This window comes from Myotis daubentonii, chromosome 11 (assembly GCF_963259705.1).
Source record: "Myotis daubentonii chromosome 11, mMyoDau2.1, whole genome shotgun sequence".
Taxonomy (NCBI): Eukaryota; Metazoa; Chordata; class Mammalia; order Chiroptera; family Vespertilionidae; genus Myotis; species Myotis daubentonii.
Genome location: NC_081850.1, coordinates 19,638,340 through 19,651,764, shown reverse-complemented (window position 1 = coordinate 19,651,764; position 13,425 = coordinate 19,638,340). Strand labels below are relative to the sequence as shown.

Sequence of the window (13,425 nt, the reverse complement as noted above, 5' to 3'; positions counted from 1 at the left end):
GCATTGCCAGATTTCGGAGGAATTACATAAGGAGAAAAACATGCTGATCTACTCTAAGATTTTCTGACTTTCCTTGCCAATTTCTTTTCATGGATTTTTCAGAGTTATAACAAAACAGTAATCATTGGCATTAAACTTTCTTTCTATGCATAACCATGCCTTAGACCTTCTATTCTAAACAGGCCTTTTCCAGCTTACTACCCCTGACATGGGCATGGTCACACAGGCCTGCAAGCAGTACACAGGCTGCCAACTGTCAACTGTCTCTCAACAGTGACCAAAACCTGATGGGCACCCTTCCCTGCCCAGTTGGGCACCTGCCCTCTTGGCAGCTAGACACCCTTTACTTTTGGGGGTCACTCCACACAGTCCCCTTCCAGGACAGCCAACATACATTCAAACCTGCAAAAGAATCAAAGGTCAATATAACATATCAATACAATGAAACATAATATTGGCATCATGGCCGCTTCAGGCAGCCAAATCTTCTGCTACTACACATGTGATCCTATAAATTGTCCTTGTCTCTTTGGAGCCATGTCCATGAAGATGCAGGCATTATCTAAGTCTATTACACAGTATTGTGGGGGCTTCTGGTGGCAGGAGTGATCGCGAGCAATGTTACCAGCATCAGGCAGGTCGAGCACGCCGTAGCTTGAGCTTGAACGGGTTGCGTTGATCTCGATCAATGTTCCATTTGGTGACGAAGTCTTCCAGGATCACGGATGGGTCCGCTGACCTGACATGAGTGTGATGGACCCAGGTCGTGATGCTGTCTACCTTGAGAGCGGTGGGGGTTGTCAGCACCACAGTGTAGGGACCCTTCCAATGTGGCTCTAGGGTTTCCCAGCGGTGCCTTCTGAGGTAGACCCAATCTCTTGGTCTGTGCTGATGAGGAGTTGGGATTGGGCCGGTCTCGTAGATGGCGTGGAGGCGCGGCCAAATGTCCTCGTGCGCCCTCTGGAGCCCTCTCAAGGAAAGAGATAGTTAAAGAAAAGGGTTTTATAGGGGGTGGCCTGCCAAACATGATAGGAGAGCCACCCAGTCCCCACCAGTCTCTGAGTCAGATTCCTCCTCTCTTGGAGAACTTCAAAGTCCTGATGGCTTCTAGGTAACCCTGTTTATTAGTTACAACGCTCTGCTTTCTTGTCTTTCTACCAGTTCCCTTTGTGGCAGAGCAGCAACCAGGTCTCTTTCAAGGGAGTGCGCTAGAAGGGGGTATACATTTGACCAGCTTCATTCCCGCCCACCTTTACAGATTCTAAGGCCCATTGTCTTCCTTTAACCAGCAAGCCAAATGACACTGGCCTGTATTATTTAATTCAGCACAGGCAGGGGTAAGGGCCCATGAAATCTCTGCCCCGAGGAACTGTGAGCCCCACCCTTAAATGTCCCAATCAGACTAGAAAAGCCATAAATACCTTTTAAATCTACCCCAGAATTCCAAAATCCCAATCCAGCCCAGAATTTCACATAGCAAATCAAAGTTCCCAGCAAACAAACAGACAGAGATGTTTACTAGTTAGGCGGGCTGATTCCACCTCTGACAGAGAGCAGGCACCCTTTGGAAAATAACCCAGTTTGCTATCGGTCAGAGCACTCAGCCTTAAATCAAACATGTTTTTTTTCTCTTAGACTTAAACATTTACATGAACAAATAATTATACCTAATTAGACATACAAACATTAAATAAACATTTACACTTACACCTTTTCAGTGAACAAGTACTTTTACAGTCTTGGGATCTTGAGCAGATAACAGGAACACCGCCCAAGTCCCCTGATGGGGACTTGACAGGAACAGATGTGGGGGCCTCCCTTTCCCACATCCCAGGACAGGATTCTTGACCTATGTCTCATCCAGATAGAAATGGTACTCATCACAAACAAACAAACAAATCCAAAACCAAAACCCAAGAAAACCAAGGCCAGAAGTACCCTCTGACATTTCAGGGGTACCAAGGAAGGAGAAGTTAGGCCGCGTCCAGCCCTTCTCACAATCTACACCAGTGACCGGTCTCAGCTCACTGGTCTACCATCCATTTAACATTTCTCTTTCCTCCCATCACACCAAAGCCATGCTTTCCAGTTAGTTAGAACTCTTAGCCTTAATTTTTAGGTGACATGTAAATAATTAACATTCCTCAGATTAGCAATACATTCAAAATTTTTAAGAGACACAGAAATTTCACTAGTTAAACAATTTTAAACAACAAAGATACATATTTAAGCAATAAGGACAGATCAATTTACAGAAATCAGTTTCTACCTGAAATAATCGTACTTTACTTTAGAAATTGGATTACTGCTATCAGTCCCTTTTAAAGAATTTGACATAAGAATTTGACATAAAAATAAATCCACGAGGCAAGCACACTTCCTGCCCCATAGATGATTTGAACTTAAAGTTTTAACTTTCCAGCCAATAGGCCTGGCATAGCTGCTAAATTTCAAAATGGTCACAATTTTCCTGCTGGGGAAGTCAAGAAGCAAACTCATAGCTATTCACATGTAAACTTGACTATCAACTTCCTGATGGTACTTGCCTCAGGGTGGGAAATTTCAAAAGAGCTCTCACCAAATAGCCCTCAAGGTCACCCTGAACTGTGGCAACTGAGGAGGTTGGATGTCTTTGTCAGGTTCATCTCTGCCATTTTTAAGGCCAAAACAGTCTCGGGTTTTTATTCTGTACACAGCAAAAGGTCAAGTCCAGCTCAAAACTATGCACACTCGTTTTTAAACTGGCCTTTTCCCTTTATATGTGCACAGAAATCCCGGATGCATTAAGTCATTAGCTGGGAAAAAAAAGATAAAGATGGCGAAGATGAGGCTAAGAAGTGGCTTTCTTGGGGAGTGACGTCCATATTGGATGGCCACGTGGGCTGGGCTTCTTTCTTCCCTTCCCCCACATTCTGCTTTGGGGGAAGTTTCAGCAAATGACTCAGATGGCATATTTTTCCCAAAGTCATGCTTAATAGATTACCTGCATGCTAGGGGAAGGGCGTGTCTACCCCTCCCTCCACTAAAATAAACTTTTTAATGGCAAGAAAAGAGACCTTAAACTTTTAGAGCTTTAAATCTTAGGTAGCAAATTAAATACTTAGCATTTTTCAAATCAATACTTTTACATTTAAGGATACATTTCAAATAAAATATAAGGCATTTTCAATTAATAGATTAACTTCTATCATCTAGACTTCATACTAGGCATACTCAGATAGCCACACAAAGGAGGGGAGAGGGCAGGCCCCCTCCCTCCACACTCACACACTTTCACCAGACATTCATTCAGAGTTTAAACAATCCATTCAATTCCTAACAACTTCCCAACTCCTGAGGGAGCTCTAAAGCCTCCCCTAATCTCCTTGAAATGATCAATCACAATACCCAAAGGAGCAGTCTGAGTCCATCCCATAACATCCATCCAGTAAGTCCACAGAAAAAACATACAAACACAGAAAACTAAGAGGGCCCGAAAATACAGCCTTCCAACTCCATGGAAGCAAAAACCGAAAGTTAGACGATGGCTGCGCGCCAACCAGTGGGAGCGACCCACCTATTCTCAGATTGAGGGGTTTCTACAGACCTTCCGACTCCGCGGAAGCAAAACTACACCCCTCCAGATGGAGGATCGAGGCATCCCCTGACTCCTCCTGCCTGTGATTGATCCCCCAGTGCGTCCACTTAGATCATTACGGGCACTTACAGAATTTCAGAAGTGAGCTCACACAGGACAGATACAGAACAAGTCCCTGAACAGAGACAGTAGAAAACTGCCTAGGAATGCTTCTCTTCTATTTTTTTTTTTTTAAAAGATAGGCCAGATTCGAACCCTTAGCCAGTCCAAGTTTTGACGGTGAATACCATCTAGAAGCCATTCCTCCAGATACAGGACAAGTCCCTTAGAGATAACATATATCACACAGAACAGAATACACAACACACAGACACTGACCGCGGTCAGTCAGACTCTCCGGATCAGGGGTCCCTTGAGGGTCTTGGGGATCCCGGCAAGCCCCCAAATGTTATGCCCAGATATCAAGATCCCCAATAGACCACACCAGGGAGCCAGCCATGTCCGATGCAAAAGCAAAGAGTCTTTTATTATTATAGACCCGGGTCTGGCTCCCAGCCTCCACCAACAAAACGGCGACATGAGAGTGCCAACCCCGTGGGAAAAGGGGGTTTTAATAGGGGGGTGGAGTGAGGGGAGGAGAGATGACTGTGGGCCCTGCCGATTGGCCAGGCGCAAGTCGGGTCTTGTCACACAGGATGTGGTCACATCCATGGTGCTCACGTTCCTTGATTGTCATTGGTTAGTTTAAAGAAGTCCTGGGTGTGGCTAGCAGAGTAGCAGAGGCTTGGGCTTCCGGGAAGAAGCCTTTGCCAAGCACATGGCCAAGGTAAGATGGAGGGTGTAGCTGAGCACATGGCCAAGGTAAGATGGAGGGCGTAGCCCTCGCCCCTTCATTAATATCAGATATATCCTGTATCATAACTCTAATTAATACAGATAATACAATTTCAGAGATTTTGTGCTGTTACAATTTGTTTACCTAATTTCTCCCTTTATCACACTGTTTCTACTATCTCCCTGCAAGTTCTAGATGAGACCGATCTGCCAAGCATTCTTCTGTTGTTTACCATTATTTGTATTCTTAACATTTGGTTAAATTGATATTTCATCTACAATGTAGACAGCATCAACTTCATGGAAGTCACTGGCTCTTTGGGATGCATAGACAACAAAACTGTAATGAGTGTAATAACCTGGGACAATTCCTTCATAAGACGGAAGCATGAAACTGAGTCCAAAAATTTATCTTCCACATAATTTTTTAGGAAGAAAATGTTTCTCAAAAGATTTTGCTGTTCACCTGTTGTATTTCCAAGATGAAAATATTTTAAATATGAGAATCTTTCTTACGTCCAACTTTCTTTGTATGACTTTGCAAAGCAGCATCAGCATTTCCCAGAGAAGTATCTTGACCTTTGGCCCATGGCTAGTTTCCTCACATCAGTCATGACATGCACACATCCGTAAGAAGAAACTAAAATCCATCTGACAATATTGTGCATGTAGAATAGCGAGGTACTAAGGCTGAGGAAGTTAGTCAGGAAATGCGTGTGAATTGCTCAGAGGCAGGGATCTCTCAAATCTCTGCCTCAGGTCACAGACAGAATCTTCATATTGTTTCTCTCCAATTGATGGTTTAAAGGGCTCTAATTGACATGCCAAACCCTTGCATTTCTTTCTTCCTCCACAGCATGTGGGGAGCCAGGTAGGCACAGGACTACAAAGGACATTATTCTTTTATTCACCTGGCTCTGTCTTTGTGATGGCCTAACAACTTTCAAATATGATGACCTCTTTAACTCTTTGGTTGATTTTCTTTTCTTTTCTTTTTTTAAATATATTTTATTGATTTTTCTCTGAGAGGAAGGGAGAGAGATAGAGAGTCAGAAACATCGATGAGAGAGAAACATCGATCAGCTACCCCCTGCACACCCCCCACTGGGGATGTGCCCGCAACCAAGGCACATGCCCCTGACCAGAATCAAACTCGGGACCCCCCAGTTAGCAGGCTGACGCTCTATCCACTGAGCCAAACTGGCCACGGCTGGTTGATTTTATTTTCACTGTAACTACATTTTTTGTCATTTTTCATTACACTTTTGGGATGCAAATGTTTAATGATTTGGTTCCTTCCTGTCACCTTGCCCTGAAAATCTCTGTAGCCACAGCCTGTTTCATATCCCAGAGTTTTGGAGTTTTTTGAAAGGAGGAAGTGAAACTGTCATTATTTGCAGATGACATTATATTGTACATAGGAAACCCTACAGACTCCACAAAAAAGTGCTAGATTTAATAAATGAATTTAGCAAAGTAGCAGGATACAAAATCAACATTGAGGGATGTGCTGTGAGGGATCAGGGTGCAGCACCCGCTGGAAGCAGCAGAGGATTTCCAGGGTCAAATGCCAGAGTAAAGGTGGCCAAGGCGCCACCCTCCCTGCCAGCTGCTTCCTGGGCTGCAGCTGTCCAGACCCCTGATGTCCAGTCTCACACGGAAATGCAGTAAAGGCCTGGAGCCAGGTCCACACATGCCTTGGGACACAATCTAGGAGCTCATCGTGCCTCTGTTTAGGCAGTGCCCTGTCTGATCCCACTAGGAGGAGGCTGCACCAGTGCAGGACTCACATCTGCTCAAAAATAGACAGAGCACACCTAGGAACAGGAAGGAGATGAAAGTCAGCAGTGGCTCAAGAACTGGGCAGAACAGAGACAGGTAAAACCTGGACTGGAACAGGCAGGCCCTCAGGAGGGGAACAATGGGAAGTGCCTGCACTGAGACACCTGTTTCTGCAGATCCTTCTGGTTCAGAGGGGGAGTAGAAGGAAGTGGATGCTGAGAGCAGAGCTCTCCCACAGAGATGTGCCAACAGCAGTGTCCCCAGCACAGGGGACACCCCCACAGCAGCCTGTTGAGAATTGGAGGGACCACGGTTATTCCAGTGCCAGCGACAAACTTGTTTCAATTGCCAGAAAAGTCTACTCTTTAAAACTATTTAAAAGGAATGTTGTCTGCTTTTCCTTAGAACTTAAAGTCAATCAGTTCCATAGACTCAGACCACACTGGTGATGTCATACAGAACAATAGACAGCAATCCACTGGCATTTGAAGTGGAACTTGGAATCCGTTACCACCCCACCCTCACTGCTCAGTGCTATCATGCCATGGCCACTCTTTGGTTCATAAATCCCATGTCCTTTACTATCCTTCTTTCCTTTTAACAGGCCCTTCCAGACCAGCCAGTGTCTCAAGCTCCTTAAGGTTTTGACCTTGGATTCGTGGTACCTTCCTAATAATTCATCGCTCCAGATTGATACTGCATAATAATGGTATAAACAAGTTTAATACAAATAGGATTACTGAGAAGGTTGAAGTAATCATCTTAAAGATTTTAGAGCAGTGGTTGGTCCATAGTTAGCATGTAATAGCAGTTTGTGTTATCATTTAAAATATCAATATAATTATTATTTCAATTAAGGGCAGACTCTTTTAGGATCATCCAATTCCATTTCTCTCAAATCCAGATTACGCAAGGCAATCTTCTCCATAGCTGAGTGGATTTATTGACTACATCGAGCACTCAGACCAGGGTTAATATTCACTATGCAGCCAGGGAGGAGTCCTGTTCCGGCAGTGTGGGTCGTGGTCGCCAGTCTTTTGAGAGTCTGTTGCTGTGACTTCCCTTCTGACCTCAGAGCTGATCCCATGTGGATGAAATGACATGGCTGGTCAGTGACCCAGGAGGTCCTCTTCTTTTAGCCTCTGGGCCATCCCTGCCTTGGGGTAACTCAGTGTGGCTTCCATCCTCACCTCTGCCACAGATCCAGGTGCCTACATGGCTACAGTCAAATCTGCCATCTTACACTTTGTCCTCTTGTCAAAAGAAGTCACTTCCCTTCTTTCACATTTATGACACGCAGAATTATATTTGTTTCATTTTTGCCCACAAACAACTGTCAATTTTGCTTTCAGGGAAAGTTGAAATGAGAAATAAAAAATCTGAAGTCATGATAATTATAGAGCAAAATGGTGAAGTCCCTTTGTCTTTCTTTACTTCCCGTTGTTTGTATTGACCACACAGTGAAGTAGAAAGTAATGTCTGATGGCCCGGCTGGACAGGCTCAGTGGTTGAGCATCAACCTATGAACCAGCAAGTCATGGTTTGATTCCCGGTAGGGCACATGCCTGGCTTGTGGGCTTGATGCCCAGTAGGGGGCATGCCGGAGGCAGCCCATCAATGATTCTCTCTCATTATTCATGTTTCTGTCTCTCTCTCTAACTCACCCTTCCTCTCTAAAATCAATATAAATATATTTTTTAAATGTAATTAAAAATTAATATATATATTATTTAAAAAGTAATGCCAGAGGAGCAAGACAGACTATGCCCAGGAAACCACTGTAATGAGGATGATGTTCTTTACATTTAAAATGAAGCATCAGGAATAATTAAGGAAAGAAAGCGGTTTCTCCCTGACTTAGTCGCCTGAGCCTCACTGCCCTGCACCCTGAGCGTGAGACAGAGCGGGGGGGAACAGAGAAGCCCAATAGAAACGCACAGACTGAAGGGACAGCTGAAGTTCACCAGCTTCTGTTCTACAAGTTTCTACTGAGAGACGTCATCATTGAATCTCCTGTGCTCAGCTCAGAAATTTTGAGCACAAAATGTTCCATAATTTAAGTAGAGACTTGCACCACAAAAGCTGCACTAGTAAAATATAAAAGGAAACTAGACCACCAACTTCCACTATACACAAAATAAACTCAAAATGGATAAAAGACTTAAATGAAAGAAATGATGCCATAAAAATCCTAGAAGAAACCATAGGCAGCAAAACTGCAGACACCTCTCAGAGCAATATGCTTGTGGCTACATCTCCGAGGGCAAAGGACACTAAGGAGAAAATAAACAAATGCGACTACATCAAAACAAAGAGCTCTTCACAGCAAAAGGAACCATCAACGCAATGAAAAGGGAACCCAGTGTGTGGGAGGACGTATTTGACCTTGACACATCTGATAAAGGGTTACCACCCAAAGTCTATAAGGAACTCGTACAACTTAATAAAAGGAAGACAATCAATCAAATAAAAAAAGGGGTAAGGGAACTAAATAGACACCTCTCCAAAGCGTACACACAGATGGCCAAGAGACATATGAAAAGATGCTTAAAGTCACTGATCATCAGAGAGATACAAATTAAAACAACAATGAGGGATCACCTCACACCTGTCAGAATGGCTACTATGAACAAATAACAAGTGCTGGTGAAGTTGTGGGGAAAATGGAACCCTAGTGCACTGCTGGTTGGATTGCAGACTCGTGCGACCATTGTGAAAAATAGTATGGAGTTTCCTCAAAAAAATTAAAAAATTAAAAATGAAACTGCCATTTACCCAGTGATCCCACTTCTAGGAATACATCCTAAGAGAAACGCAATACTTCAATCAGAAAGAATGTATGCACCCCTGTGTTCACAGCAGCACAATTTACAATAGCTCAGGTCTGGAACCAGCCCAAGAGCCCATCAATAGATGAGTGGATAGAAAAGCCCACTGAAGATAAATGATTGCAATCGCATAAGTAATGCCTCCACCTACTCAGACAAAACTAACGTTTGCTGTCAGAGTTCAGGGCTGTGGGCACCACTGACACCTGGGTCCTGGCTCAGGAGGGGAGCAGGTCACCACTGAGGACAAGGGGCCTTCAACTAACAATCCTGGGGGAAGGGCGAGCATCCTGACAGGTTCTTTTGTCAGCAAAGACACAAGCCCCTCCACCTGGGGAGAATTCTGAGAACCTCAGGATGGGGTGAGCCTGCCTTCGGGGGGGGAGTCCAGGAGAGTTTGGGCTGAGGACACTGTCACTCCAGAATAAAGCGTTATTAGAGCTGATATCGTCCGTGGTGCTGGGAACATATTACTATCTTGTTATTGGAATCTCCACACCTACACTCACCAGCAAACAACCAGGATTCCTGCTGGGGGTGTTGGCACAGCCTGAGGAGAATTAATGGTCAGTTCCAAAGCTGGAAAGAAATGGCAATGTCTACAGAAGTCCTGACCTAGTGGCGCCCTTGAAGCATAACCACATAGCACTGCAGGAATGGGTTCTAGAGGAGAAACACCCCCAAAACTCATTTACTAAAAACCTCATACCGGTTGTGCATAAAACAGTAAACAAAACTCAGCCCTTGGTTCTAAAGAGTTTATTTACCAACCAAGGTCTGGTAAGTACCTGACAAAACACACAAACCCACAGAGATGATAGAGCATGACGCCCGTGTTGCCCAGAGTCAAGTCAAACTTTTATTGCTAATACAAAGAAGAGCAATACTTATGTAATATATTTATATACGTGAGTTATGTCCATGTGTAAGTATTTACAAATCTACCTACACTTTGGGACAAAGACATTTCTCATTTGACTATTAAGTATCCACTTGGGTGGCACCTCTAAAGTGTATGGTGAAAATCAGTAGTGTAGATTGATGACGTCCTCTTAGAACCCCTAAATTAAATGAAAACAAAAAAAGGAAATGGAAGTGGAAAGAAATGCTTAGAAAATGAAAATTGTTGTGTTCCCTATTTAAGGGCCATGCTTAGAAAGAAGGTCATTGCACAACTTTTGGCCAAAGGTTGTTCCCAGACGTTCAGCTAGGCGAGGCCAGCAGCACCCTCATTCGCCCATGGCCCTCCTGCTCTCTCTACTCACCGCCCTGGTGGTGTTCAGCGCTGGCCCCGGGGGAGCTCTGGGCTGTGACCTGCCTCAGGACCACGTCCTGCTCAGCAGGGAGAACTTAGAGCTTCTGAGCAAAATGAGTACAATCTCCCCTTTCTTCTGTCTGAAGGACAGAAGGGACTTCAGATTCCCCCGGGCAACGGTGGATGGCAGCCAGGTCCAGAAGGCCCAGGCCATCGCTGTCCTCCACGAGATGCTCCAGCAGGTCTCCAATCTCTTGTCCACAGAGAACTCCTCTGTCACCTGGAACAAGACCCTCGTGGACCAACTGCGCTCAGGACTCCATCGGCAGCTGGAAGACCTGGACACGTGTTTGGTGGGGAAGATGGGAGAGGAAGGATCTGCCCTGGCCATGCAGGGCCCTACCCTGGCCTTGAAGAGGTACTTCCAGGGCATCCGTCTCTACCTGAAGGAGAAGAAATACAGTGACTGCGCCTGGGAGGTTGTCAGTGTGGAAATCATGAGATCCTTCTCCTCAATAACAGCCTTGCAAGAAAGGCTCAGAAATAAGGATGGAGACGTGGGATCCCCTTGAAAGGATTCTCACTGATGAATGTGCCACCTCACCTTTGCCCGTCTGTTCTGGGTCTTGTGCACAGGCTCTTACATCTGCTCTAGTCACAGAATTTCTTGAATTTTACTCAGCAAATCTGTTGTCAGGGTATGAAGCATGAAAATGTTATGAAATTTAGCTCCGGGGATATCAGACCCTAATATGTAACTGTAGTGATGCTATTTATTTATTTATTGTTTCTTTGTTTTTACTTAGTATTTATTGTTGTATGTTATCAATTGATATATTTACATAACCAATATTTACCCTTACATTGTATTAAAATTTACAAAACATGTTTACTTTTTTGCCATTAAATTTGTATTTCACTTTATTTATTAAATTTTTATAAAAATTACTTCCTGAGTTCTTTTATTCTGAAAACCTAAATCCTTATGTTTTTCTACATAGATCTACTTCAACATACTACTTGTCCACTAAGTCCTATAGAATAATTCCATCACTTCTCATAAAATGCCTATCAAAAGCAGGGAAAGCATGGAAATGATAGAGTCCTAGAAGGTATGGCAGACGTTCAGTACGTATGTCTGAGTTTTAGTTGATTTATATTCCATCAACAAGGAGCAGTGCAAAGAAATATCTGAGAAGAGTCATCTAGAGTACAGTGGAAAAGCGTTATGATATTTTTTGGCTGTTCCTGGCACCTATACCCTTCCCCCCACTCTCTCTGAGTCCAACATTACTGGATTATTTCTCTCCTTTATATAATCTCTTTGCTCTCCAGACTTCACTGCCCACCTGCACAGGTGCTCTGCTTCTGTTGTGCTTTCAGCTTCAAGGTTTCTACTCACAGTAAAAGCAAACAAAGAGAGTAGAGTTGAGTGGAAGCTCTATGCTTGTCAAATCCTTTGTAGGCAGGTCAACCAGTTTGGTCCCCTCCCTGCAGCAGGAAGATTTTCTGTAACATAACTTTTGCTTATGTCTTTGTCCATGAATTAATTTCTTTGATTTCGTGAGACAACCAACTGGGACCTGAACAATCTATAGATTAGATTCAATGCAATGCCCATTAAAACACCAATGACATATTTCAGAAATCTAGAACAAATACTCCAAAAATTTATATGAAACCAAAACAAATCCAGAATAGCTGCAGCAATCTAGAGAAAGAAGAACAATGTTGGAGGGAATACAATATCAGATATCGTTATACTATTATGACACTGTAATCAAAACATCCTGGTACTGGCACAAGAACAGGCATATAGATCAAAGGAAATGAACAGAGACCACAGAAATGGACCCAAGCCATTATGCTCAATTAATATTTGATAAAGGAGGCAAGAGCACACAATGGAGCCAAGACAGTCTCTTTAATAAATGGTGTTGGGAAATTTGGACAGATACATGCAAAAAAATGAAGCTAGACCACCAACTTACATCATACACAGGAATAATCTCAAATAGGACAAAAGACTTAAATGGCCCTAACCAGTTTGACGCAGTGGATAGAGCTTTGGTCTGCGGAGAGAAGGGTCCCGGGTTTGATTCTGGTCAAGGGCATGTACCTTGGTTTCGGGCACATCCCCAGTAGGGGGTGTGCAGGAGGCAGCTGATCAATGTTTCTCTCTCATCTATGTTTCTAACTCTCTATCCCTCTCCTTTACTCTCTGTAATAAATCAATAAAATATATTTAAAAGACTTAAATGCAAGTCATGAATCCATAAAATCCTAGAAGAAACCATAGGTAGCAAAATCTCAGATATCTCTCATAGCAATAGGCTTATGGATACGTCTCCTAGGGCAAAGGAAACTAAGGCAAAAATAAACACTTGCAACTACATCAAAATAAAAAGCTTCTGCACAGGATGAGGACACATTTGTAATACCTTAATTAATAAAGAATTTTTAAAAAATTAAAAAAAATTTTTTTTTAAAAAAAAGCTTCTGCACAGAAAAAGGAACCATCAACAAAACAAAAAGGGAGCCCAATGTGTGGGAGAATCTATTTGGCAATGATACATCTGATAAAGGGTTACTATCCCAAATATATCAGGAACTCATACAACTTACCAAAAGAAAGACAAAGAAGCCAATGAAAAAATGGGCAAAGGACCTAAATAGACACTTCTCCAAAGAGGACACACAGATGGCCAAGAGACATATGAAAAGATTCTCAAAGTCACTGATCATCAGAGAGATGCAAATTAAAACAACAATGAGGTATCACCTCACACCTGACAGAATGGCGAATATGAACAAATGACAAGTGCTGGTGAAGTTGTGGGGAAAATGGAACCCTAGAACACTGCTGGTGAGAATGCAGACTCGTGCGACCATTGTGAAAAATAGTATGGAGTTTCCTCAAAAAAATTAAAAAGGAAACTGCCATTTGACCCAGTGCTCCCACTTCTAGGAATATATCCTAAGAGAAACCCAATACTCCAATCAGAAAGAATGTGTGTGCCCCTGTGTTCACAGCAGCACAATTTACAATAGCTCAGGTATGGAACCAGCCCAAGAGCCCCAAAATAGATGAGTGGATAGAAAAGCCCACTGAAGATAAATGATTGCAATCGCATAAGTAATGCTTCCAC

General features: G+C 43.3%; 1 protein-coding gene and 1 long non-coding RNA gene across 2 annotated transcripts; one reads left to right on the top strand and one right to left on the bottom strand.

The window, feature by feature from the left end:
- Positions 1-207: 207 nt before the first annotated feature.
- LOC132211860 (uncharacterized) lies at positions 208-1,126 on the bottom strand. Its single transcript, XR_009447581.1, has 2 exons — positions 706-1,126; positions 208-660 (listed from the first exon to the last, which is right to left on the bottom strand). It is a non-coding gene; the product is annotated as an uncharacterized LOC132211860 (long non-coding RNA).
- Positions 1,127-10,260: 9,134 nt separating this feature from the next.
- Positions 10,261-10,848, top strand: LOC132211864 (interferon omega-2-like). The gene has a single exon (XM_059656538.1). It carries the CDS (start codon positions 10,261-10,263, stop codon positions 10,846-10,848), a length of 588 nt encoding a protein of 195 aa, XP_059512521.1.
- Positions 10,849-13,425: the final 2,577 nt, after the last annotated feature.

Bases quoted from the DNA above. Each gene is read 5' to 3' on its own strand.
- LOC132211864 (XM_059656538.1), top strand. From the start codon at position 10,261: ATGGCCCTCCTGCTCTCTCTACTCACCGCCCTGGTGGTGTTCAGCGCT.